Below are 27,990 nucleotides of genomic sequence, written 5' to 3'. Positions count from 1 at the left end.
TGAATCAGGGCTTCCCTTGCTTCTCCGTAGCTTCGGCAATGCGAGTTGTAGGGTATGCCGAGCCTAGCGGCATGGTCCCCTATGGGCCAGTGCCCGGTGCAGACCGCCGTAATCTTGAATGCATTTGCACGCGCCTGGCACAGAAGCGCTCGTGATCGGGCTATGTTATAAGGGGGAAAATTCTCCTTGACTTGGCACAGCTTGTAAGCCTTCGCCATCTCAGGCCCGCGGCTGCTAGGTAGTGCGAGTAGACTCCGGCCCCACAGCCGCCAGCGGAACACCGACTGTATTCGCCGAGGGACTGCCAAGAGCAGAGCCTTGCCTGGCCAATCCGCCAGCCTGCTCATTCCGCTCTATGTTCCTATGCCCGGGAACCCAGAGGAGAGTGACCTTGAGCGTGCCGCCCAGATGGTTGAGCGCGTCTCTGCACTGCCTCACCACCCGGGAAGATGTCGTCGTTGATGGCCGCTTGGCTGTCGGTCAGAATGGCTATGTTACGCTTGGGGCTCGAATCACGCTCCAGCCATCGACAGACTTCCAATATCGCCAATACTTCCGCCCGGAATACACTGGCGAAACCTGGGAGACCATATGACTTGGATACACCGTGTGTATTCGAGAAAACCTACGCGCCGACTCCATAGGCCATCTTTGATGCGTCCGTAAAGAATACTGTGTCATAGTGTATAGTATTTCATCTAGGATGTTGCTGTGGCCGTAGGAATTCGCTGTCCAGCATCCGGACTCACGTAGTCTGACGGCACTGCACGCTGCAACATATTTAATGTGGAGGTCTAGGGGGAGGAGATGCAGGAGTACATTGAGAGCATCTGCCGGGCAGGACTGCAGAGTCCCCGTAGCACCTGCACACGTGGTTCTTTGAATCCAATTAACCTTCGTTCTATTGTAGAACCATCCTCGGCTGGAGACCCCATTTCTTTGCAAAGGTTCTCTTGCAGGCATAGAGGGCTATACAGGCCTTTTCAACCTGTTCAATCTTTGTTCATTCAGCCGTGGTAGATGGAATTCAGGTATCCTTGTCTTCGTGGTGAATAGCATCAGTTGCGTTTTGGTTGGGTTTATGCTGAGTCCGCATCTTGTGGCCCACAGGCACACCTTTCGCAACGCTCCTTCCATGATGTCGCTCATAATGGACGGAAACATCCCTGATGCTAATATCATCAAGTCGTCGGCATATGCCACCACCTTCACCCCGCTGCTGTCCAATGTACGTAAAATTTTGTCCATTACTATAAACCAGAGCACCGGTGAGATGACGCCACCCTGGTGCGTGCCTTTGTTCACAGCTCTGGTCAAGTGGTTGCCTCCCAGATCCGACTAGATTATCCTGTTACTCAGCATGGATATAATCCAATGCGTGAGATACCCCTCTAATCCAATACCGGTCAAGGCTTCCTTGAGGGCATTGGTACTGACGTTGTTAAAAGCTCCCTCTATATTCAAGAAGGCAGGAAGGGTGTACTGCTTGTACTGCAGCGACCGCTCAACCGTGCCAATTACCTCGTGAAGGGCGGTTTCTGTGGATTTTCCTTTGAGGTAGGCATGCTGGGAGAAAGGGGTTGTCTCCATAATCGTCCTTAAGTAAATGTCCAGGACGCGTTCTAGGGTCTTCAGCACGAAAGAGGTCAGGCTGATTGGTCGAAAGTCCTTCGCGGACTCATGATCGCGCCTGCCCGCATTCGGTATGAAAACCTCTCGTGCGCTCCTCCAGGACTGCGGTACGTGTCCTAAAGAGATGCAGCTCCGGTAAATCTCAACAAGCCACGGCACAACCCTTTCCTGCTGCTTCTGTAGCATGACTGGCATTATGCTATCTGGGCCTGGAGACTTGTATGCGGAGAAGCTGTTTATAGCCCAGCCGATCCTATCCTCGGTAATTACCGATTTGATAGTCTCGCACAGCTGGGATTGCCGCAAACCCTCCAAGCAAGGTTCTGACTCATAGTCCTCCTCACTGGAGGGAAAGTGCGATTAAGGATAATTATAGAAATAAATTTTTTGGTAAGATTTATTTTGATGAGAAATGAAGGGTTTTGTTGAATTCAAAAGGAATATCTTGGCTTTTTAGCGACCCATATTTGGTGAAAAAGAAATTGGAAGATACATTTCCTTGACCATTGAGATATTTATTTAGTAAACATCGATATTTCGGGAACAATTTGGTTTTTTCTTGAGTGTAAGCAGGGGTACCTCTCATTCTTTTGGTGGATAAAGTGGCTTCCATTAATTTCTATGGTTCAAGCTTGCCGATCTTCCATCTTGGAACCGTGGTTATTGGAGTTTTAATAAGGTAGTGCCTTTTGTCCTCGGTTATGTTAAGTCAAAGCGAGTTCTACGTACGGGCAAACGTACACATGCTGCTGAATAGCCTTTCCGTAGATCCCTTTTTGAACCATAATCTTCAGAAGATTTTGATGTCTTTCGCTTATATTGTCATTTTGGAAGTTTGTGCAGCTTTTGACTGGAATCATTTTTATTTAATATCTTCGAACCTCAGTTCCTTATGCTTATTTGTGTTTTTCTTTGTGCTGTACCGCTGATGTGAGGTTGTCCTATACGCAGCGTTATGTGTGATGATAAGGAAGTTAGAGCACAGTCGCATTGAAAATCCCATGGTGGAAAAATATCTGCACAAAAAAGATACTTGTAATTCACAAAGGCGTGAACAGCTTGGTTTCTAGCTCTTGGGTTTTTAGCTCCTAAAAGCACTATTTTTGGTCCCTTCCATTTCAGTGGAACTTCGATTGAGATAAAGACAAATTGACGTGACCGCGGAAAACTTCTCTGCATCTGATAATTTTACTTACAACCTTTAAAGATTGATGACATTCAAATTAAATCAGTTTAGCATTGAATAGCTATGAAAATGACAGCCTTACATCAATACACACAATAATAAAAAACCTAAATAACTTTAAAAAAAAAATAATCCTTTTGGCTTTTTCCGATATATTTTCAATTAAAATTCCCGTTCGTTTGCGATACCAGGAGCAGCAAAATCATGGATCTTCCTCACGTTCAAAGAGATGAAAGATCACTAAGGATGTGGAGTATAGTCCTGGGAGCATCACCTTCGGAACTTCAAACAATGCCAGTTGACGAACTTAACCGACGTTTGGATATCCTTACAGAGAACCTATCCACTGTTGGTCCAAACGTGTGGCAGTCATTACCGCCAAACGCCATCGAACTAACATCTCTTAGTCAAGAAGCAAGCAGGCAACGAGCAGGTGAATCTTTCCCGCAAGATTACGATGAACGACTATCTGCAGGGGGACAGTTCCCGCTTTTGCAGGATGAAGATGAATTTGACAGAGAATGGAGAGATTTTGACTACAGTTCATATAGGGAGAATGCTATAGATGATCATCAGTTCAGCATTAATGTCATCACTTTGCCAGGGGGAAACAATCTGGTACGTTATCGTTCGAGGGTGTACCTCGTGGGGAATCCAGATGCGATTGATCAAACCCAAGGAGAACATATTTCTACTTTCGATCTGCCGCCATCGGGAATACAAGCAATAGTTTTACCAGGCTATGGTCCCTTCCCTTTTAATCAGAGTCGAAGATAATGTTTTCAACCTAAATAGTCCTGACAATGGATGGAGCTTCAGACAGTCTTCCATATTGTATATAGCATTAAAATGGAGAGTTTTCAATGTATAACCTAAAAAATCAACTTAAAACAATGATGAGTCCATACAATAAAATAAAATATAAGATACAATTCGCAATAACCTTCTAAAGGAGTCGTAGTTAAGGTCGAAACGTTCAATTAAGGTAAGGTATCCACAGGTGGTGATAATAATGCTATTGCTAATGACGAGATGACCACAGCCATGTGTCTTTTCCAAGTAGGGTATCAAGGGATATTTCAGAACCCAGACAGGACTGCCAATAATAGTTTGAAGATTTAGGCATCAGTTGGGTTCTTCGGCTCCAGTTCCCTGGCTGTCATGTTCTCCAGTTTTTTTGGCTCAGTGCTGCAGTTCCAAAAGCTCCATAGAAAGATCGCATCCGCCTCAGCCTACAATCTTTGCTCTTCCAGGAATTCAATGACATTCTCAAAAACCAATACCTCCAAACGACATTGTGGAGTTCAATCAGAGGTATATGAGGCAAGCCTGAAAACTGCCCTTCTAGTTGTATTTAACGTTGGAGTCCGATACTGGTTTTCGAAAACGTGTTCTCAAATATGACTTTAGGTTCTCCCAATAAAGGCTGCAACAGACCGGTACCAATCCAGAGCTTTATACATAAACAGAAGATATGCATGGTCGCATAGTAGGTTGAAACCGTTGGTCAGGGTGGACTGGACGAAAATCTCCACCTGGTAGCTCTGAGAGGTTTCGGCTCCCCACTCGTAGTTTGCCGTAGAGAGCAATTGGAAGAGTTCGGAGTTACTAACTATTCAAGAAGTCGTTTTTTGCGTATGTGCACTGTCATCGATCTAGTCGATGGAGACACGTGCAGAGTGCCAGGAGAGGTGTCTATTCTTGTGGCCTTGAACCCTTATTGATGAAGTTCGCAAGGTGGTAACCCGGCAGAGTCTAGAATAGACAAATGCATCTACCGTAGCGTGTGCTCGCTGAGAATGAGCAGGGGGTATAGGTCGCGTTTTGGACAGTTCCTATATATAAACCCTCACAGGTGTACGAAACACCGCATGCCCGAGAAATACCCGGCATTGTAATCCATTCTTACACATAGGTCCCATGTTGTGCATGTTCACATGGAAAGGTAGGTAGATTGATCATTCTCACCATTCACACCCAGTCCAGGCATAAGTTCTGGCAGTGACAGAATATAATTCGCTGGGAGACAGAAAATATGAAATGGGATAGATAAAAAAACCTGTTGCTTCTGAATGAGTGATTAATTTTGCGAGAGAGGCATCTTCGATGGTATGGTCACGTAATTCGCGCAAATGAGAGAATTCACTCGCCAAGATTGGTCTGGTCGAGCCCGAAACAACGGTTGCTTGATACGCTGGATGTGGTTTTGAAAACCTCGCGATTGCATCCAGATTAGGCTTTTGATGGAACCAATTGGCGAAACCGATCACGACGAGCCGACCCCGCTTGTGAACGGGACAAAAGCTGAAGAAGAAGGAGAAGAATTTTGCATACTGTTAAATGATACTGCCAAGTTGACGATATAGCTGACCTACCGGAGAAGGGGCCATCCTCTCCGCAAAAAACAAAAAAAAAATGTATAGCGGTCGAAATGAACGTGTCGAACCCTACTGTAAGTCGTATTTTACGTGGCAATGTATGTTAAGGGGGTTATCCAAGGTGTTATAATAGCTAAACTGATAGAGATTACCAGCAGAGACTGTTATGAGGCTCCAGAAGAAGCTAAGCGGGTCCAATGTGGTCATCACCTCCTAAATATCTGGTGAAGTGGGCTGTATCATTGGTAGAGTTTACCGATGTAGTTTCTGTGAGGCTCTTGAAGAAGTTCACCCGGGCGTGTCGATCACGGAGCAGCGAAAGCCTATTTCTATGAAAAAAAAGAGGGAACGGGTAGTGCAATCTAATGTAATATGTTGGTCCGGCTTCTTTTGGGTATCTCCAAGAAAACTAAATACAGGAGGAGCAACTAAACTGTCTAGGGGGCACGGAATGTCACTATGTATCCTTGGAGTAGGGACGAGGTGGTTGCGGTTCATGAATGGGTCTGTCGGTGTGCCAATAGTGCCTAAATGATTTTCTTGTGTGTATCCCATGTGACAAGCCATAAACAGTTGCGGAATACCACATGTTCGCAACCATGTGCTCTTAACCACTTGGCACTTCTTATCCTGGAAGATCGTGGTCTCTCTATTAGAGGCAAGCTTCATGGAAATTCGACAGATCTATCCCCTGCAGATATCTCCAAGTTTTCTCCATAAAAGTTTAAGGTGTAAAAACTGTCTATTTTGAAACCACATGCTTGTAGATTCCTTTTGTCAGCATAGTTGCCTTCCTTTTTACAGTCTTTTTAGGCCCTAACCGTTCAACAGAAAGAGAGTGCACCCACTTGGTAAAAAAGTCTTAGGTCCCCCTAACAGTGCTTGGCCTCATATTAAGCTCAAGTAACTCTTGAATGGTTCATTTTTGAGTCCGACTCGAGTCGCTGCTTTGTAGGCTCAAATAGTTTCACCGATTCCAAGCTATTGGGGTTTTTGAATTCTATCCTGCATTCTACTTTGATCGGGTTTCAATCACTATGACAGGGGTTGACAGGGTATTAGCTTCTCAATCTCGTTGTCCTGGGCTCGTATTGCCAGTTATCGTAGATATTTATGTTTATCTTTGTGCGCATCCAGATTTTGAAGGTTTATAACTTGTTTAGCGTGAATATGATGAACGTGGGGCACAGTTTCATTGAAAACGTAAAGAAGTCCAGTCATACGAAAGAAAAGATTGTGCGGGGCAGAGTCAAACTGGATAATTAGAGCAAGCCTGTAGCATTCTCGAAGCAAACCAGTTCTCCCACTCCGCTCCTAGAGATCTCCCTGAAGTACTCAAAGAATGGTTTTCCTAGTGTCCGCACCCTAGCTCTAGCTAGAGCTGGGCAATTGTAAAGAAAGTGAGGGTTTTTCCCACTTCTCCACAGTTTTGGCAATGTAAATAGTAGAATATGTTGAGTCTGACAGCATGGTCCTCTATAAGCCAGTGCCTCGTGTGGACTGCCTAATCTTATCTGCATTCGCACGTGTCTAGTGCAAGACCTGTCACGATTGGGTTTTGTTACAGGCAGGCCAAATCTTCTTTGACTTGGCGCAGGAGGTGAGCCTTCGCCATATGAAATCCCCCCTATCAGGCGCTAGCCGAGCACAAACTGTACCCACCGAAGGCTTGCCAAGAGCAGAGCTCCGCCTGGCCAGTCCGTCAAACGCTCAAGTCCGTCTATGCTCCTATAACCAGGAACCCAGATAGCCTACCTATCGATAGGAAAGGATGAATTTCAACAACTTTTATCATAATGACCCTTAAGTTCTCACAGGATTAGATCAGGAATTAAGTTCTAGAAGGCGTCCTAAGATCTCCTTTTTTAGTTGAAAGAAAAAAACCACATAATTTGAAGGAGAACTTGAGAAATGTAAGTCACTACATTGAGACAATTTGGAACTCCTTAAATTTTGGTCTGATCTTGGGGGAACTTTTGAACGATGTAAATAGCAAATTAGCAAATTAAAAATAAATTGACTCAAAGCGAATGTCGAGGTATTTTCATTGGGGGCTTTCAATTGCACACAGAATGAAGGAAATCAGGCAAAAATGGTTACAGGTTTAGGCTTACCGGGGTACCTGGAGTCGACGTTTTGCACAATAGCAAATACTTGCCACGGTGGGTATAATTGAAACGTAATTTCTGTCTTGATGTTCTCCTAAACTTGTTTTCCAAATAGTTTAGAACAACAATATGTCTACTTTGTTTTTCCTAATGAGGTTTGCCACCTCATTTGACACTGTCCTTGAACCCTGCATATTAAGCTGGTGGATTCTTAACATGCGTAGTTACTTCGCATAACCCTCCATTCCAACGAGGCCTTGAGATGCGGGCAGCATGCGCCGTGTTCTACCTTCTTGCCTTCGTGCAATTTTCACAGTTAGCGGCTTTATGTTTATTCGTACAGTCTCTGTACGAATGGCCGTCTTGTCCATAATGTGGGCAAACTTCCTTCTCGATGCAATTCCGAGCTGCATGCCCATACTGCTGGTGCTTGTAGCAGCGGGAGGTGTCCAAGTAATCCTCCACTCTATGGGACATCCACCCAACATAAACCCTATCCCTTTCAAGAAGGTCCCTTCTGGTACTTGGGTGCACCTCGAAGACCCAATGCACTGTCGGCGCATCCCTATTCCCTGTCCTAAACAGTGCACGGGTGTCTGCACTCTTTTCTCCCGCATTTTGAGACTTCATCGCCTCCTCCACCTCCTTTGAGTCCACCTCCCTTGGGATACCCCGAACGATAATCCTCGGTAGATTATGAGTTTCTTTCCACGCCAATAGGCCGGCCTTCTCCAAACTGGTACTCGCTAAAAAACCTTTGAGACTTCCTCCGTTGCGGCTTCAACAATGACCCCGTTATTTTGCGTGCTCCTCACGCCTTTAATTTTTATCCCTTGTGCGGCAGGGTTTATAGCCTGTTGGAGAGTCTTCCTCGCGTCAATTTCCTTATCGGCTGCAGTTATCCTAACTGCGAATACCTCTTTCTTCTTCTTGCTTATGGCCTCAATTGCCTTTGTTTTCGGCGGCGCTTTCATAGCAGCAACCTCCGCAAAGGTCGTCGGTACCCTTTTCTCAGCGGTAGGTGTAGCTCGCTGGATAAATACCACTGGTTTGACTCCAATTGGCGGTCATAGCACGTTCGCTGCTTGTCCTGCAGCCCTTTGCACCCTCAGCTCACCAGAGTGGGGTGATCTTGATTGTGCCTACCAGATTTTTCAGCGTATTCATGCACTGCTCCACCAGCCTGGAGCATGTCGTCGCAGAGTACAAGGCCTTGATGGTCACTAAGCTGTCGGTTAGAATGACTATGTGAAGCCTGGTAGTATCACTCGGATACACTGTAATTCGTCCGAGAAAACTGGCGCACCGCCCCACACTGGCGTGGTTGGAAAGTCTACAGCAAAGTTTCTTGTGAAGTTCGAATTGTGTGTGGTGTAGCGCGTGGGGAATGCCTAGAGTTCCTGAAGTTGTAGGACATTGCTGTCCAACATTCGGATTCACGTAGTCTGACAGCATTGCAGGCTACAGTGTATTTAATGTGGAGGTCTAGGAGTACATTGAGAGCATTTGCCAGTCAGGACTGTAGAGCCTCGGTAGCACCTACACACGTTGTTTTTTGAATCCTATTAAGCTTCGTTCTATTGTAGTTTTTGATCAGCGCCTGGAACTGCAGAATACAACCGTATGTTAGCAGGAGACATACCACGACTATGTATATCCAGAGAATCATCACCGGCCGAAGACCGCATTCATTTTGCAGGCATAGAAAGATATACAGGCTTCCCTAAGTCTCAGTTCTATGTTCAATCGCCAATTTATGTTCGGATCCAGGGTTACACCAGATTTTTTACAAGTCTATATCCAGGTACGCAGCTGGAGTATACTACTTGTACTGTTGTGACAGCTCAACCGTGCCAATTTCTTCATAAAGAGCGGTTTCTGCGGATTTGCTTTTGAGGTAGGCGTGCTGGGATTTAGTGAAAGGCATCTATCTCGATAATCGTCCTTAAGTGGATGTCCAGGACGCGCTCTATGGTTCTAAACACGAAAGAGGTGAGGTTGATTGGTCGAGAGTCCTTTGGGGACTCGCCCGCTTGCTTTGGATATGAAAACCACGCGCTCGCTTATAAAGTTTCCGTTAAGAAAGCATATTCTGAACTACCTATTAATTCAAAGACCCCGATAGCATTAAAATATTTACGACGGATTCAATCAATTTCAGGACGAGGTGGAGCTAAGCAGAGAAAACGGTACACTCAATTTAAAAGGACTTTTTTTGGGAGACCAGGTAGGTAGGTAAGTAAGTATCAGTGGCCGGTCCGAGGACCCCAATTAGCGTTGTGGTGCACGGTTTTGATGCCACAAATTCCTAAGACCGTGATGGCTGTTATAAGAGCAGGGAAGAAGAGTCTAGCCGGCTCGAATTTTCAGGTCCAGCTGATAGGCATTGACGAAGGAAGGCAGCTCTCCCACCCTGCAACTAGAAATCTCTCTGAGGTCCCCAAAGAATGATTTACCCAGTGTCTGTATCCTGGCTCTAGGAAGTGCATGAGGGTTTCCTCTTCTTCTCCGCAGCTTCGGCAGTGCGAATTATAGGGTATGTCGAGCCTGGCTGCATGGTCCCCTATGAGCCAGTGCCCCGTGCAGACCACCGTAATCTTGAATGCATTTGCACGCGTCTGGCACAGGAGCTCTCGTGATCGAGCTATGTTATAAGCGGGCCGAATTGTCCTTGACTTGGCACAGCTCGTGTCTTCGCCATCTAGGCTGCTAGGTAGTGCGATTAGATTCCGCTCCTGACAGCCGCCAGCGAAGGACCGACTGTATTTACCGAAGGGCCGCCAAGAGCAGAGCCTCGCCTAGCAAATCAGTCAGTTCGCTCATTGCCCCATCCCGAAATAGGGGCTTTATTATCTAGTTGGTGTCGTAATTTGGAAAAAAAAACATTCTTCATTTAACTTTCTAGAAAGAAATTGCAAAATGATTACCTGGAAGCCATTTCACTCAAATGCGATTGAAAATTTTCCACAAAACAGCCATGTTTTTTTCAAACTCGCCATTTAAGTTGGCTATGGAAAATTTAAATGAATTTACCCTTATTACCCCTAAGATCCCAAATGACAATTATCTAAAAGAACAAAAAAAAATATTTTCGATTTTCTTTTTCTAAATTTCCATATTTTTAATCCATTACCATTTCGGGCTTCCGTTCCTTTTCTACATTTTCCAAATCAGTTAGTATTTAATAAAAAAAAAAGTTGACCCCACATCATGGAAACGGCAGTAATGAACAGGAACAACCAGATTTCCAGGGCACATGACGACTTGAACCTTTGGTGCCGGGCCCTTCAGGTGTCGCCTGCAACACTCCTGGCCATGTCTGATAGGGATATTGAGGACCGAGTGGAGTATATCAGACGTCAAGCAGGTGCTGCCTATCGAATGGGGGTTATCCCTGCTCCTGGGAACTACTATCGACAGAGAGGTGGTGCTCAAGTCTTTGAGATTTACGAAGATGATGATGAGCAACAAGAACCGGACTCCCCTTCATCATTTAGAGGTGCGGTTAGCCGCAGTAGTGAGTATTCGCGTTCCTTCCTTGATGGAACAATTACTGAAAATGAGACCACAATGGAAGTGGACGAGATGCCGGACGGTTCTAATGTTTGGCGTGTGAATTCAAGATCATTTGTCGTTGCAGATGATGCGAATGCTACATATGATGTCGATGATCCAGCTTTCGATTGGACTGAAGATTCCGGTATTGATGATGCAACTTACAACGTAAGTGAACCAGTGAATAAGAGCATTCCTGAGATTGATGCAAATGCGACGTTTACAATACGAAGTAACGCTTCGAATCGTACCCCTACGAATTTTGAAAGCTTCGAGCGGGGGGTGAGTGCCCAGCGTGCCAGTAGTTTCAACGCCACTCCCGCAAGCTTTGGTAGTTTTCAACGAGGAGTGGCGCGGGCTTCATCACCGCGGAGAGCAATATGTCCTGCTCCTGGTGGAAATGAGAGCTATGGAAGTTTTGCTCGTGGAGCGGCCGCCCGACCAACTGGCAGTCCCCGGGTGCCAGCAGCACGTAATCAATCGGCCAGTAGCTATGGAAGCTTCGCAAGCGGTGTAGGTGCTAACTCGACTCCAAAGAGTTATGCAAGATCTGGTAGTCCACGAAGAAGAAGAGTGCTACCCTATTGTCCATGCCCAGGAGCTAAGTAAATACAGCGATAGCCTAACATCATCTACATCTTGAGGAAGCAACCCAGACGAAAACATGGATTCTGGAAATGACAATGCTGTGGCGTTGAGTAGGTTTACTTGGATTCGTCCCCACAAGTTTGAGTAACAAAACTAATGAAATGTACCGAATTCGTGTATTGCAAGTCAATTTTTATTATCAATGTATATAATTGGGGGTTGATTTATATAGAACGGAATGGTAACAATGTGTTTTATGTGCTCGTTCAGGCGATACAGGCGTTTGGTTTGAGGATGTGTTTCGAAACGATTTTTAGGATCTCCTATGTTAATTGCTGGAAACCGAAAAACAATGATGGTCGCAACTGTGATAGGAAGTCCGCCTCCCCCCTTAAGTCAGATAAGAATTGTGAACCAAACTGGTGTTGACTCCTGAGGCTAGGTATCCGCTCAAAACGGATTTAGTTATCCTTATGACGAGTGCAGGACTGCATTGAGTTTTTGCTAAAAGGACACATTTCAATGCTGTTAGTAAGAGCTAAGTGGAAAATACTCAGATTCTGAATAGTTTGCAGCTCTGCTAGCAAATCGCATCTTCTCTTCCACGTGATGTTCGCAAAGTGCAGTCAGCCTCCAGCCGTGTATCCTGCGACACAAGACGGAACCTTGGGTTGGTCCTTTACGTTCACGTTTGGGCAACGGCCTTAAAACCAGTGAAAATACTGTTATGAAAGCAGTTGACGGTGCCGATTTGGGCCTCCTTGTAATTGGTAGGTAATCCTTGGAAATGAAAGGATCCAGATTTGCGGCTTGGGATCGAAAAAAACCTCATAAGGCAAGATTTTGTCCTTATCTGATTACTTTTGGAATGCTGCCTACCTTGGCCTTGCAGACCACTGCGCCGAGCGGTCAGAGACAAAAGCAAATCTGGACTTCCATAAGGTCAACTAGGATTCGAACCCGGGTCTGCCAATCGACAAGTTGATGGTCAACTCGCTCAATCGCGAAAAAAAAGCAAGTTTTCCTTGCTAAAGTATTCAAGCGATTGACACTTGATTTAGACTCACAAACTAGACATACAAATTTCGAACGCTAAATTTATTTTACCGATTTTTGGAATAATCTAAATTCATAAACTCGAAAATCTAAATTGACCCCAAAGAAACTTAAATAATGAATAAAATCGCAAACATTTCAGCATTCACACAATGCAATTGTTGCCGAAACGACCAGGGTCAAAATACCGATCCACCGTTCCATATGATTCACCGAATGGATACCGAAAATCAGTGGGAGGCGCCGACGAGTACTGGAGCGGAAATTGACCAAGAGCATCCTTCACATTTCACTGATTTCTCCGCACCACCATCTCGACTGCGTGCAGGAGCAGCCACTGACGTTTACCAAAGCGACATCGAGGGTGACCTAGTAGATTACCAGAACGGAAGACTTATTGAACCGCAAGATGAGGAATATAAGTCTGTTCTCAGTAATCTTCGAAGGATTCACCATTTCGCCCGGAAGGGATGGGGTTTATCTGTGGTGGAAAATGAATATGATTTCGAAGAGGAAGATCTACCCATGAGAAAAAATGTTGTCACGGTTTCATCTAGATCCAACTTTTCTCCAGTTGTCGATATGAGCAATATGACAGCTCCCAGAATTTATGTGGATCCAGATAACTCGATGCCCTTGGCTCGGGTTGCACGCCAAAGAGGACTTCCGGAAAATGCTTCACAATATGTTACTGGAGGAATAAATCCTTCTCGAAGAGCGGTAGAACTTAACAATCAAAGGAGGAGAGCAATAGCAGCAGAAGCTGAAAGACAAGCTGCCCTATCAAATGTGAAGAACCAAAGGTACTTAGCACGTGCAGCGCAGGCGGCGAGAGAGGAAGAGTTGGAGCTTCGAAGAAGAGAAGCTGAGCAGCATGAATCCCAAAACGAAAACGCAGCAAATCTTCTCCTCCAAAGGAAACTGGCAGAGAACGCTATCCACGAAAAGAGAAAAGCAGCCGCAGAAGAACTCCAAAGAAGGAGGCATGCAGCAATTGAACATGAACGTACAATGACAGAAGAACTTGAAGCCTCAATGGCAACCACTTCATGCCCTTATCGAAAAAGGGGAGGTGGTACTGGGAAGCAGAATCCACAGGTCAGATGGGACAACAGAAAATATTTTGAGGGACACATGCCTGTACGGATGGGATCATGGAGAGTCCAAGGACCTCAATATGGTGGTAATAGGAGGAGATATAATTTACTGTATGGGACATAGTAAATTTAAGGATTTCGGAGCATGATGCGGTTGAAGTAGGTGGAGTTATCCTTGTGGTTAATTGCTGAGTTGTTAGAATGGGAATCGCTGACGCAGATGTAAAAAGTTAAAAGATTAATGGTCATAATTTCTCGCGTATGGTAAAAGGATGTGTTTAGTGTTGACTTACGACTTTCTGTATACAAAATTGGAAACCCCATTTGTCGTTATTTTCATTAAATTATTAAATCCTAATATGGTATTTCCTATTAGAGTTAAGCTTAAGGCGATGATTATGTATTTTTCGTAATTCGGGGATAAGACCAGAGAGAATAGAAGCTACGTTTATACTAAGGACCTCCTTTTTAGCCCATCACTTTCCTAGAAGAATGGAGTATTCGCTGAAGGAACGAGCTGTTCCATGAGGTTGATTTGAGCCAGAGCGAACTTTTGTTGCTTTTATAATTTTACTTTTCCCATGATGTTTAACGCTTTCTAATTGTATGATCGATCACTGGTAAGGTGAACACTAAGATTGTGGGAGAATAGAACGTAATCGCTTTCAAGTGCAATGGGAATGTTTCGGAGCAACTTGCGTATCGAACGCGTGCAATTGCGAGGCAGTCAAAACTTAATCACTTATTAACAGAGCCAACACTAGGTGACCGTCCATCAAGCCAACTGCTGCGTAAAATGAAACACTTGGGTGGTGACAAAGTCTACACCGAGCCGCTACAATATTTGTGGCTGTAAGCCCTCCGGACAGCACAGGGGCCATCATGGCATGGGACCAGTGGTTGACGAGGTGTCTCGTGATACGTCAAACCAAGTGGCTCAGCTGCAGCAGATGGTGACAGCGTTTCTAAGTTGGTAAGTGCCTTTGGTGCCTGGCGTTCGGAAAGTAGGACTAAATCACGGTCTAGATTCGCCTCCCAAAAAGGGCGATGGCATGCTGGTACCATTGTAGTTTCGCCGAAAGGGTCACGGAATGTACCAGCCTCTGCACTTTCTCATAAAAAAACTAGACTTGCCGGCAGCTTTGGCGAGGGGCTACTTGAAATACAACACTACTTGCCTTCACAATTTTCGACTCCAGAGCCGGTGCAACTACCTAATCGATGCAGGCGCTGAAGTTTCGGTTCTTCTGGTATCCTGCAATCCTAACTTACCACCGCAATGGTTGGAACTTGCAGCAGCAAATTCCTCGTCGTTTCGCCCGTATGACTGTAAGCAGGTGGACATGATTCTACACTACTGGCTGCCCTATCTTTTCTAAGGTGCTTCTTTAGCAGGGTATTTGCAGACCTTGAGATAGTTGTTGTGTCATTTCACATGGTCCCTAAACTCAATAGCGGATGGAGATATTGTGGCGACTATGGACGTCTAAATGACCAGACGGTTCTCGACTGATACCTCATTCACTTCGTCCACAATTTTTCGCATCCTATAGCGAGCTTGACCTTAGTCAAAGCATATCATCAAATCCCTGTAACTCTCGAAGATATTCCGAAAACGTCAATTCAGACCCTTCAATTTCACTAGAATGAATTTTGAACTGTGCAATGGGGTACAAACCTTTCAAGGATTCATTCACTATGTGCTGCGAACCCTCCACTTCTGTTTCGATTATTTGGATAATTTTCTGATCGTGACGTCTGAGTCCGAGCATTAAGAGCGCCTTGAATGCATTCTTCAACGTCGTATTCAACGTGGAAAAATTAAAATTATTACAATCGTAGGCGAGATTCCGCGGTCCTTTGATTATCCCTAGAGGAATCCTCTCGCTTTCGAAAAGAGTTAGGAATTTGAGAAGGTTCTTGGGCATCTTAAATTTTTATCGTCTTTCTTACCTAAGGTCGCCCATCATCAATTGATTCTTAACATCTATTTATCTGGGTCAGAGGCCAAAAACTCGCGCCTGGTTCCGTGGTCCCCAGAGGCTGTCCAGGCGTTTGAGATGATCAATCGAGAACTGGTGGATGCTACACTTCACACTACAATACCTGGCCGTATTCGTCCCCAGACATCGTCGTAGGTGCGGCTTTTTGCCAAAAAAGTGAACCAAATCTGGCAGACGATCAGCTTCTTTCCCAAGCAATTGAAGCCCGCTCAACAGCAGATCGTTCACAGTGTTCACAGACCATAGTCCACTTACTTATGCTTTGAAACAGTAGCAGTAGTAGTAGACAAAGCGTCCTCTTTGCAACTTGCGAAGTTTGAGCCTTATTAGATAGTTCGCTTCCGACATTCAACATGTGTTTCGAAAAGGTAGCTGAAGCTTAGTCACGTGTTGCAGTGGTCAAGACCACCGTGGCCGCCCATTTTTCGGCAATCGTGGAGGCGTAGAAGGACGCAATTCTTCAGAGTTTTGGGACCAACTCTAAATACATATTTAGAGAGTTTCGTGTCTTCGGTTCAACGTTCAGTATATACTGCGATACCTTAGACAAGGGACTAAGTCCATATATTCCAGCCGATTTTCGCAGGGAGGTATTTTACGCAGTTCATGATTCAGCGCACCCAAGAACGGATTGCCTAGCCACCCCTAAATATTTCTGCCCATCTATGAACAAGGACATTAATCCTTAGACCAAACAGTGCATCGCATGCCAAAAGAGCAAGGCTACGAAGTATGTGGGGAAAGGGGTAGGTGTGTCCTTCGGTTCTCTAAGCGTTCTCACTTAATCCACCTCCCACAATCTTACAAAGGGATTTGCAAGGCTTCAGGGTATTGCCTCACAATTGATAGGTGGCCTAAGACGATACCTCTGGACGGCATTTCTGCACGATCTTGTGCTGGGACCCTCTGTTGAGAGTGGATTTTATGATTTGGTGTCCCGGCAGTTATAATCACCGACCAGACAATGCAGTTTGAATTCCTTCTTTTCTCAGAGTCGGGCAAATTTCTCAACTTTAAATGCCATCGGAGAATCGCGTCCCATCGGCAGTGCAATGGGATGCTTGAAAGGTGACATGGGACGCTGAAGGCCGGATAACCAATCACGAAAAATTTGTTGCAAGTCCCGCAGAGCTGGAATATGGTGAGAACCTGACAGTACCCAGCGATCTTGTATCGCATATTAGGTGAGGATTTGACACCACTGGTTTGCTGCATCTACCAAAGTAGGTAGTGCGAAACTTGAAGCCGTCAGCATCCGTCAAACGCGACCGACGTGCTCAGAGATCTCAGAGATGCCCAAATTAGAACGAACGACTTGCGGAGGCCGCTGCAGCCATCTTCGAAGTCTTTGAGCACGGCCTCCTACTTTAGCCTTAACGTCTAAGGTACGGTCAAAAGGGTCTCTTTGGCTCGTCCAAAGCGTTTCTTCCTGGAAGAGCTAACGCATTCATTTTGACATGTGGGGGTCGAGTTGAGGGAGCGGTGCATCTGGTTGCTCGCTGAAAACCACTTTCTAGGTTCTGAGATTGAATGAATAACGAAATCTAGTTAGATCGAGCAGTGCTGGACAATAGGTCGAGTAGAGACTTTTAACTTTTTGAACCGTTTAAATCACGTGGCCCAGATGGAGTCTATCCCATTCTCTATTCCATTACTCGATTGGCATTTATAGGAGCTTCAATATGAACAGAATGGAGGCAGGGAAGGCTGGCCGACCAGTAAAGCCAGGGTGAGACCGGTCTTAGGCTAAAGTCTGTAGGCCAAAGGCCCAACATCTTTTTTTGTTTAGAGACTGTTGAAAGGTTGTTGAGGGATTTCTGAAGAAGATGCTGGTATCCTTCTTTTGTATACGACGCTATATCAGTTGGTGTCGAAAATTGAGCCTGCAACTAAGAGACGACTATGGTAGTCTTAAATGCGGAAAAGGAAATGAGTATTGCTTGAGACAGGGCTTAGAAAAATAACTGTTGCTGGTATAACCTCCATTATTATGATCGCACATCTTTTAGAAATTACAATTCCACCCATTACACTCATTTGAAGCTGTAAATGCAACTGACATTCACATTAGGCCTCAGTGTGAAATGAGCACGACAACCAGATCACTATCTTTCTGACAATACAAACTTATATGATCTGTAAAAGTGAAGTTGTTAGCAACAGTCATTATACGAGTACCGTGACCATCCCAACGAACGTAAAATTTCGCAAGTAGATTTGCCGTTCAGATAACCTTTAAACTGACCTTTGTCATACTGACAATGGTACCTCGATATGAAGGAGTAAATATCGTTTATGAGTTCTACGCAAAGCTATTTTCAGCAGTCACAAAAGTCACGAGTCCTTAGTTTTTATCTAATTTTGTGTTTTTTTTTCTCGTTGCCCATTTATTGTCGCCATTATTCTCAAGATAATTGTCTGTTGCAATGTTACGTGGTAATATTATCGGTGATCTGGTCATCTTTTTATTAAGTTCATAAGTGTAATGCATGTGAATTGTTATGAACGAGATGAGAACGACATGTGTGACATTATGTAAGTCTTCAGAATGGAGAAAATGATATAATTAATCTGACGAGGAATTGTAGATTTAGATAATCTAAAAACTGGAGATGAATAACAATTGAACATTTCCTAGCCAACTGGAGCCTAAAAATGTAAATAGTCACGACTGTGTTGATCTTTCCCTGGAAGCTTGAATGGATAGTTTTCGAAGGGGTTACAGTTTTAAGGGTTGGTCGCCCTGTATCCTTTATAAAAACTTCTGACGGTTTCGTTGTTTGAGAGATACGGAAAAGCATGAAATTGAAGCACGGAACGTCAAGTCTTCGTTTAACAGGAGAATTTTCGACCACATGGGTCACCCAATATAGGACAACCTACAGCAATCGGTCAGTGACCAGTTGAAGGATAATGACAGTCAGGCTCAAAGAGGATCTTTGTTCTTCTGTTTCTTTTTGATGCCTAAAGACGAAATTATTATGATGGTTTTGTTTTCGAACATTTATGAAAAGGATAAATCCTGGGAAGAGATATTTTCCCAAATAGTAGTAGCCCAATGTTGAAAATGCTGGACGGTTCAGAAAGGCCACTACAGGGTATGCTCTTGGATTTTGTGTTAATCCGAGCGGAGCTCCTAAAATAAATGGTAGATGAGCAATACTATCAAATACCGATATCTTCCTTTCAATGACTGGGGCATTAAAGCAAGTTTCAGGTGGATATTTGAGAACATCGTTCAGGATATAAGCTCAGTCTTAAGATACTGCCAAACTTAATTAAAGAACACTTTCAAAACCCCAAGGTAGAGAGATGCAGAAATCCTATGGAAGTATTTTTCTGTGGGTGTAATTTTTTGTTTGGTCACAATTGAAGTTCCAAAGAACACTAAGAAGTGACAAATAGTGACAGACAGTTCCAAAGGACACTAAGAAGTGACAAATAGTGACAGACAGTTCCAAAGGACACTAAGAAGTGACAAATAGACACTTTCTGCCCAGAAAAGTATACTTGATGGTAATTTGACTTTCGAAGGGATAATGGGCCATTATGCGAAATTCAACTCATACTCCTGCCACTCATTTCAAGTTTAATGGAATGTCTCAGAGTGGAGTCCCGTGAGCTTCGAAATACAGCTTGTCCCACTCGTTTAACGCTCAAGTGACTGGAACGCTTGATGTTTTTGTAAGCGTAAGGTGGTACGCGACTGGTGAAAAGGCTTGAATGCAATTGTCCGCACAGAAGTGATTCCTCTTAACTAACCTGTTGTGGAGTGCCATCCTCACTTACTCGGAGAGGGCGAGATCAGATCTGCTTCTGCAAGGCACTTATCTGAAGTGGCTCTCGCTACGACGCTCCGCTAGATTTCATCTGGAACCATGGGAGTCGGGATGGTCTTCTGAGAATTTATGATCCGGAAGAATTCCCGAAGGATATGTTCTCGGCCCGATTCATAGTGGTTGTAATTACGTCCGAGTTACTTGCGCCGATCTTAGATAAAATGATTGATCCGAGGTAAAATGATTGTAAGGGTCACTTCACACATATACGGTTCAGTTCATTTTAGGTCCAGTTTCGGTCGCTGGCGACAAGTGTGAAACGATATTTAGGTTTCAATTCGGTGTCGATTTGGAACCTGCCGAATATTCCGACGACATGAATAGGCTTTATCAGGTTTCAGTACGGTTCAAATTCGTGTACAGGGAACAAAATCAACCAAGGCTTCCACACGTACGGTTTAGTTTCGGTTTTCAGATCAAAGTGAGTGGATTTTAATGGTCAGTTGTTCAAAGTTCTCCTGTTTCATTTGGGAGAAATGAGCAGTTTGCCGAATAGAAACCGTGTACCTGTGAAAGGGTTTCATTCAGTTCGACTGGTTTTTGGTTGTGACAAACAACAAAGTGAACCGAATGGTGCCATATATGTGAGAAACGAGCCTAATAAACATCCGCCGATCTAAAGGGATTTACCTAGGCGGCTGGAGAAGGGTAATCAATCGATATTAAATGGAGTTCAATGCATAATTGGCCGATAAGGTAAAGAGCAATCTAAGAAATAATCGAGAGAACCAGTTTGCGGGTTGGGGATTCCAGTGCATACAGTTTGAAAAATGAAATTAATTTCCATACCTTGCATCTGATTTTTCCTTGGTGCACTTGAGTTTTACATCTTTGGTCGGCTTGGTGCAACTTCTCGAAGATTTTGACTCAAGTCCGTATAATTTGTCTAAAGGATTAACAAGTCCTATTTCTGTCAGACTGAATTACATTTTAATGCGGAATTATGAAAAATGCAAGAGGAACTATAAGGAAAGACGCACATGAGAGGTTATCCTTGCGAAATTCTCCTCTTTAAGCGAAAATGTCGTCTTTTTGCCAAAATTGTGACATAAACTCTCAGCTGGGAAGCTCAACAAGGTAGTTGGTGGTGGTAGCATCCTAACCCATTCATATTAGAATTTCAAAAATATTATGTCCTGTAGGTTGGGGTTTAAGGTTTTTCAGCTTGAGTGAGAATTCCTCCAATGTAAGCTGGACATTCAGGTGGTGATGACTGAGGATTTGGAAGGTGTACCTCACCACCAATTGTGTATCACAATTGGTGGTGAGGTGCTGGCTCTTTCATTCCTAGGATTCAGAAGAAGGGGACCTATACTGTGATAATTGGAGGGGTCCCGCACATATTTGTTAAAATTATCCCGAAGCGCGTCAAGGAACACCACGGACGCTTAATCGACAAGGATCAGGTTGGTTTCTGTTCTGGATTTTCCAGTATTAACCATATCAAGACCTACTGGGAGTAGTGTGTGGTGTTTAGAATCTGGCTCCATGCGTTGTTTTTTGATTTAGAAAGGTCTTTCGACAGTGTCAATTGGAAATATGTATATCTGGAGTGTTATACGCAGGAAATGCAGTCTCAGCAAAATTGATGCTGCTGCTGAGCAATGCTGAATGCTAAGCTAGAATCCAAAGTAAGAATTTCCCAACTGATTCGGGAGAAGGATCAACTTAGTTGTTGGAGAGAAGCTAAAAATATTAACTCAAAATTAGACCAAATAAAAAAAGCCGATGAAGGAGAGCGACATGATAGGAAATTAGTATAATTCAAATTCTGAGCAAGATTGCCTATCGGATTGACCATCGGATTAAAAGGACCTCGCTAAATAACAGGTAATTGCCGAAAAAATACCGAGGAAACAAGTAGAAGGTGCCTTCAAGATCGATCAATCTCACGATGAAATCAAACAAGAAAACAGAACAAGCAGAGTGTGGAAGGGCTTGGACGACGAACTGAAACGGGCGGCCGATGCGGTCAAGAGCTACTTACGGGTGCTGTAATTCCATTAGCGCAAATTGGCACCGGAGTTGTGAACCAACGTTGAGGCCAGGCTGTCAAAAATAATAATTAAGCAACTCCACGACGGCATCCTCTGCATTGATTTTTCTTAGATAGCCCATGGAAGTAGGTCACAGCATGCGAGGAACAATTCGCCAGGGACTTTCTCCGTTCATATGTGGCTACATCAAGGTTGTCCCATACTACGCGATTCCTAGGAGTGACTCGCATCTGGTTGCAGAAGATGCATAAGGATAAGAATAAGTTCGTCTAATCCCTTCTTTTTCAAAACTCTAGGATCCCATGGACGAATGGGTGGGGATCGAGGAGGAGAAACCCCAGGTAAACTGCCAACCTTTTCTACTTTGTCTGGCGGGGACTGACGATCCTCCTTTGCAAGCGGATCATGCTGAAAGTAGCGGAAATAAATCTGTGCGTCCCCTTATCTGCTGGCCTTCCTTCGAGAGGAAGATATCAACGTCGCATTAATATAAGAACTCTGGATCGCATTAGGTCCAACCATCATAAGACTCCAAAGTAAATATTACAATTTGCAACAAATTGAAAATATTCCAAATCAAGAGTATGTATTCTCGCCAGGAAGACTTTCTGTGTCCGGACTTGAGTCCAACGAATTTGCAGCAGGCGGTAGCGGAGAACGTGTAAATCTTCCCGGCTTACATGATTCACGGCCGATTAGCTCCACCAGAACAACATGAGGTATATCATCGCAACAAAAAGGGAAAACTTGTTGGTAGGCTGCGACGTGGAGCATGCATTTTGCGGCAGCTCGGAAATCATCATTTTATTATTCTATCCTTTGTTCCACTGGGTCTGTACACCAATCTCCCATTTCTCCAGTTCGGAGAACTGTGACGGTTAGAAGGCGGTCCTTGATATCACCCTTCTAACCGGCAATGGCATGTTCAGAGTGGAGAACTAGTGAATATCTGACATGAGATCTTTTTCACATCAAAATTGGATAGCTTTCAGTCTAAGACTCACTTTAGAGGTCTCCTAACATTTCAGAGGCGCCAAGAAAATTGGTCATGGTCAAGTTATTAAAAACAAACCCCTGATCGCAATGGTAGCATTTGATACGATGGACGAACTGGAGTCAAAGGTCAGGCCTCTGAAAAAGGCATTGGAAACCGCGCTTAAACTCTCGTCCCTTCCAAATACAACGAAAAGACACAGCCAGCGTAAAAAGGGAGGTATTCAACATCTGCTACAGGCACAAATACTGGCAGCCGTACAAAAATTATCTGAGGAGGTATAAGTCAGCAATAAAAACTACCAGGAAGCAATCCTGGCTAGACCATTGCCAGAACCTTGAACGCTTCAGCAGGTCTGCCATTCTGGGAGACTCACTAAGACTCAGACCAAGGAATTTAGGAACTCATCTTTCCTCAAAATGTCAGAACGGATATTTGGATGTAATCTTCTAGTGAGACTTCGGAGTTGCTAATCTGTACGTACTTGCACGCCAATGCGAAGGATTGTGTATCAGAACCTTGTTTGGAGGGTATATGGCACCAGTCGTGTGAGAATCTGTAATTATCGAGGACAAAATCAGCTACGGGTCCGGACGGCATAATGCCAGTCATGCCCCAGAAACAGCAAGAAAGGGTTGTGCTGTGGCTTGTAGAGATTTACTGCAGCCCTGGAAATGTGCGTGCGTGGTTTTCATACTGACAGAAGCAGGGACAGGCGCGGTCTTGAATCCGTAAAAGACTTTCGGCCGATCAGTCTCAGTCTTTTCGTGTTGAAGTTTTTAGAGCGCGTTTGATACATCAACTTAAGAACGATCATGGGGACGGAGCCCTTGTCCAAATCTCAGCACGCCTACTTCAAAAGCAAATCCACAGAAACTGCTACTGGGGCTCTACAGTCATGTCTGATAATGTACTTTTGCGTCTGCAGTCAGACAGCGAATCCCGTCTTCCCACAGCATTGGGAATTCCCAACGGATTACATCACATGCAAACCGAGCTTCAAGATGAATTTTTCTTAGGGCTTTTCAACCAGGCGATGTGTTGCAAAGTTGAAAATAGAGTGAGCAAACTTATAGATGTTGGTTATGTGTCCCTAGATATCCTTAGAAACTGCACCTGCTCGACGATAAAAAATTTATTACTTCTAAAATAATCTTGAGACATGTGTTTGACCGGGATGGCAGGGGCAAATACCCTGCTTGCCAGATAGGGAAGTATTTACTCAGTCAGTGAGTAGGGTTATTATTAATCTAATTTGATATAGATTCCATTTCCGGATAACTCCTTTCTCATCCCTCTCTCGACGGGCTGGCCAGTAAGATGTGTTTAAGATTATACGTTGAGGGAATTGGTCCAACTTGCCATAATTTATGGTGAACTTGATTCAAAAAAAAACTCGCGTGAAGGATTCTTACAGTTCCACTACCAAACCCTACTCTCACCTCTATGGCGGTTGTCCCTGAACAATGTAAAGTCGCAATGAGAGAGAGTAAATCGGAAGTTCCTTGCGCAACAAAATAATAAGGATCTGATTGGACTGTGCAGTTGGTAGACACCCTATTCGAAGAAAACTGGATGTTGTGGAACCTGAATCTTAGCATCTTATCCTAGGGCAGCAGGACATGGACGATAAACCAGGCCGGAGAACAGGATGAACTCCTTTGTAGGTTGGGTATTTATAAGATTCTTAATCCCAGTGAGGGAAGACGTCACACGTCTAGTGGCAGGTTATGTAGAGGGGGTGAATGATCGAATAATTCCAGGCGTTAAGCAGGTTGAAAGGTAATCATTTGCCCAAGAAGATTGGAGGAGAAGGCTTCAGAAGGCCAGGGAGCCAGCGTAGAGGAAGAGTAAAAGTAGTACATGGGGCTTTGGGTGATTCAGTATTATCAGTCACCAAGTTACTCTTTCATTTCAAGACTACTGGAAAACGCCGACTATATTTCTGAAAAAGCTTACCTCTGAAGCAAAAGTGAGTGCAATACATCAGATATAATGTCCCACTTTTCTGCATTGAATTGTAGCCCTCGGCTATCAACACAGCACAAATTGATCCCAACAAGATTTCCCGCAAGAACTTTCCAAAAATCTTAAGACAATTTTGAAATCGTAAACATTAGATTCGTTGCATTTCAAAACATTTCTCTTCCGCAATCCCACTTTCTCCTGGCATTAGAACATAGAAGAATTACATCTTTAAGTAGTACGAAGTCATCTTTCTCCCGATGACATACTCTGACAAGCCACTTTGTTTTCAAAATAGTGAAAATATGAATAACGTATAAATAGCTGCCAAGGAATGCCGAGTACACTTGTTCGCTATACTTGTATTTAATCTGATTGGGAAATCCGCTTTCAGAATTTCAGACTATTCAAGAAAACGCATGTTGTCTGTCACTGGGTTCAATGTAACCTGTCAATTCTCTTCTAATGGTGCCTTGCATCCAGGAGTTTCGGTTTGGGAATTAGTTCAACATAATGTTTCGTAATTTTTGTTTTTTGGAAAATTTTCCTATTTGTTGATTTTTTCCAGAATAAGCTGGGAAATTAGTGGGGGTTAGAGTGATGGTGTCCCTTTCAGTGAAGGTCAAATCGAACTTTTCTTGTTTCCAGGGGAGGCATTTTTTCAAATGCTTGTTAATGGGAGATGACGAGAGTTCATCGGATTATGTATAAGTAAAAGGAGTCGATTTCGTTATTTCGTTAAATAACTTAATCTTCACTCATGGGTGTCCACTTGAGAAAGGACGGGGCCGAAAAAAGTTTGGTTGCATAAAATGGCTCCATTACATATATTGCGCAATCCATGTCCCACTGCTAGATGAGTTCACTGAAAGGTAAAAGTTCCAACTTCCGAACATTGTTTCCTCTTAAACCATATTTCAAATAGCTTCAACTGTCGTTCGCCCATATCCGCCAAAATGCATCTTCAACGACCATTAGATAAGTGCCTACTCCAAATTGGCGACAACCATCTTGGGAACGAGCCAAAATAAGTGAATTGGCCATGACAACTGCACTCGACAGTAAATTGAGAAAAAAAAGGTAATTTTGAGTACTTACCGACCGAACTGATGACATAAGTCGCTGGCGGTTTCAAGACACTCCGGGCATAGGCGCCACGAAGCACTTCCAAGGCGCATGGTTCGGCTGTGACCAGAAGCATACCGGGTGCAACATGACCGGCATATCGCAGTGCCCTGGTAGCTGCTGAAAGCGGAGCGTTCCACCAGCATTGTGCATTAGCCGCAAGAAAATTCTGAAAAGATACCAAAAAAATTAAGATACTTAATTAACTACAATGATTGAGTGCAGCAGGAACTTATCAACTGAAATTTATGAATCTTAAGACGTTAGTGAGGGCCGAAAGCAAGATTTGATGCATGCTCGGTGGGTATATGTGAAATCTTCATGCGCATCCCAATGCACTCCTGTAATTGGTGGAAATTTCATCTCCTCGAAGACAGAATGCTATGGAAATCGCTTCCATTATTCCACTTAACATATAAATTTACCGCAAGAAGTTGAAACGCTAAAGGTGCGATTTTCCTGTGCTGGGAAAACCGAGCCTTCATCGCTTTCAGTTCAAAAACTCCGGCATCATCTGGATAAGGAAACGCCCCGAAGGCAATCTCTATTGAGCCAAGTAAGTAATATGTCTGACACGATAAACCCTTATGAGAAACTACGAAACATCATCCAGATATAAACGATTTTGCAAGCTGTATTAGATCACACCTGGATTAGTGAAAAGATCGCGAATTTATCCACCATCAGCGAAATGGAAGCGAAGGAAAAGCGTATGGTGCATCACGGAATCTTGGACCCTCGCGTGGACTATTGAATAAACTGATTGACCTTTCGGCCTGCACCGTGTTGCCCAGGTCCGTTTCAGACCATTTGTTCAGATAGTTGGATGGTTCCAGTCGTTATGTGTGAGAACCATGGCAAGATGGGGCTATTTTCGCTATTTTTTTCTCCTCTTTGTAATCATGGCATCTCATATAATATTTACCTGGAAGGTAATACGTGAGTCAGCCAGAAAGTCATGGAATGAAACGAAAACGTTTTACTTTGTTTCAAGCATGGAAATTTGATCGCTTTTCGTTGAATACTGAATTGGATTGAAATGACGATGAAATCTTTTTGAAAGACATTTTCTGAGGCAATTAAGTCGATCAGTTAGACGTTTGGGAATGACTAGTTTGTCTAATATGTAGTTTTCAGGGAGCTTTGGATACGTATTTACGGAAGTTGCAAGACAGGTATAATTAGTGCTTGCTAATTTTATAAATCAAGTACTAATTAATAGAAAGCTGTTGAACTTTTGATGATTTTTGCTTTGATTTTTTATATAATTATGACGTGAGGGGTTCATTTTAGATATGAAAAGACAAGAGTGATAGGTAAAGGTAGGAGTTATCTGTCTAGCGATTCGAAATAATTATAAGCATTATACAAGTGAAGCTTGAAATTCCCTTGAAACACAGATACGCATCTTTCCAGTTAGCCAAAAAATAAATAGATAAGATAAATAAATAAAATAAATAAATTAAAAAATGAATAAAATAATATAAAATAAATAAATAAAATAAATAAATAAAATAAAAATGTAAAATGAAAAGAATGAAGAATATCGGTAGACAGGCAGAGATAATATGCCTCAAATTTTGGTTTTTCGGGCAGAGGTGAGCAGTCTACCAAGTGAGTAAGGTCACACCTTGTCTGGGATTCATTCAAAAATTAGCAGTTAATCCAAAATTGTGACTTCCTTTCGGTGATTGATTACTACGTTTAGTTGTATCCGGAAGTAATATGAGGTGCAGTAAAAAGATATCCATGTTTTTCGCAAGAAATTGAGGCCTTTATTTAGCTTACTTAAAATGATCCAGTTTATAGAGCCCTCGTCTCAATTGGCAAAAAAACTGAGCCAGTCGATTTCCATTCATCTTTTGCTGTGAATTTTTGGCTAGAAAAATCGTTCGCCGTAAGCAAGAATAGGTGGTAATTACGTGGTCACAGGTCCAGATGATAAGAACTTTCCGTCCAAGCTCCCGGCGCATCTGGCGAGATATTATTGACAAGTGTGGTCTAACATTGTCCTAATGGAACAAAATTCCTCTCCCATTGGCTAAAGCTGACCTTTTCTGAGCCTGAACCTTCTTGCCCGACAATCTTGGCTTGGTGACCCATGATTCGACTGTTCCATCAGCAGTCATCGTCCGTTTCAGATGGGTTGAATTTGTCGTGAATAAAAAGCGATTCGCAGATGGAAATTCGGTCTATGAGGTCTTATGACGTTAACTTGCTCGGCACTCATACGATTTTTGACTGTCGATAACCAACAGCAAATCCTTTTCAAATAGTATTCGATCATCGTATTAAGCATATTCAGCTTTTTCAGCTTGATCAGGAATTAACGAAGTCTTAGTGTGAAATTGAGTTGTGAGGCTCTAAACAGCATTCTAGAGACTGACTGACTTGTTGTAGACGAGACGCCAAATCTGATTCTGAAAAGTAAAAAGTAACTGACGATTTCGTTCCGAGCTGAATCAGT

General features: G+C 43.6%; 2 protein-coding genes across 9 annotated transcripts in view; one reads left to right on the top strand and one right to left on the bottom strand.

The window, feature by feature from the left end:
• Nucleotides 1–27,990, bottom strand: part of LOC119647592 (rho GTPase-activating protein gacF) — a 590,569-nt gene that overhangs the window by 73,775 nt on the left and 488,804 nt on the right. For all 8 annotated transcript variants that reach the window (XM_038048610.1, XM_038048613.1, XM_038048607.1 and 5 more), the window contains one exon: nt 25,497–25,692. In XM_038048610.1, coding sequence (XP_037904538.1) covers nt 25,497–25,692 — 196 coding nt within the window. The remainder of the gene's footprint in view (nt 1–25,496; nt 25,693–27,990) is intronic.
• Nucleotides 10,313–11,695, top strand: LOC119647594. The gene is made up of 2 exons (XM_038048615.1): nt 10,313–10,803; nt 10,945–11,695. The coding sequence occupies exons 1-2, from the start codon at nt 10,515–10,517 to the stop codon at nt 11,466–11,468; spliced, it is 813 nt and encodes a 270-aa protein (XP_037904543.1). The 5' UTR covers nt 10,313–10,514; the 3' UTR covers nt 11,469–11,695.

This window comes from Hermetia illucens, chromosome 2 (assembly GCF_905115235.1).
Source record: "Hermetia illucens chromosome 2, iHerIll2.2.curated.20191125, whole genome shotgun sequence".
NCBI lineage: Eukaryota > Metazoa > Arthropoda > Insecta > Diptera > Stratiomyidae > Hermetia > Hermetia illucens.
This window is presented reverse-complemented; position numbering and strand designations above follow the sequence as displayed.

Coding starts and splice junctions, on each gene's coding strand:
- LOC119647594 (XM_038048615.1), top strand. CDS start 10,515: ATGGAAACGGCAGTAATGAACAGGAACAACCAGATTTCCAGGGCACAT. Junction 10,804..10,944: donor CTCCCCTTCATCATTTAGAG/GTGCGGTTAGCC, acceptor TTGTCGTTGCAG/ATGATGCGAATGCTACATAT.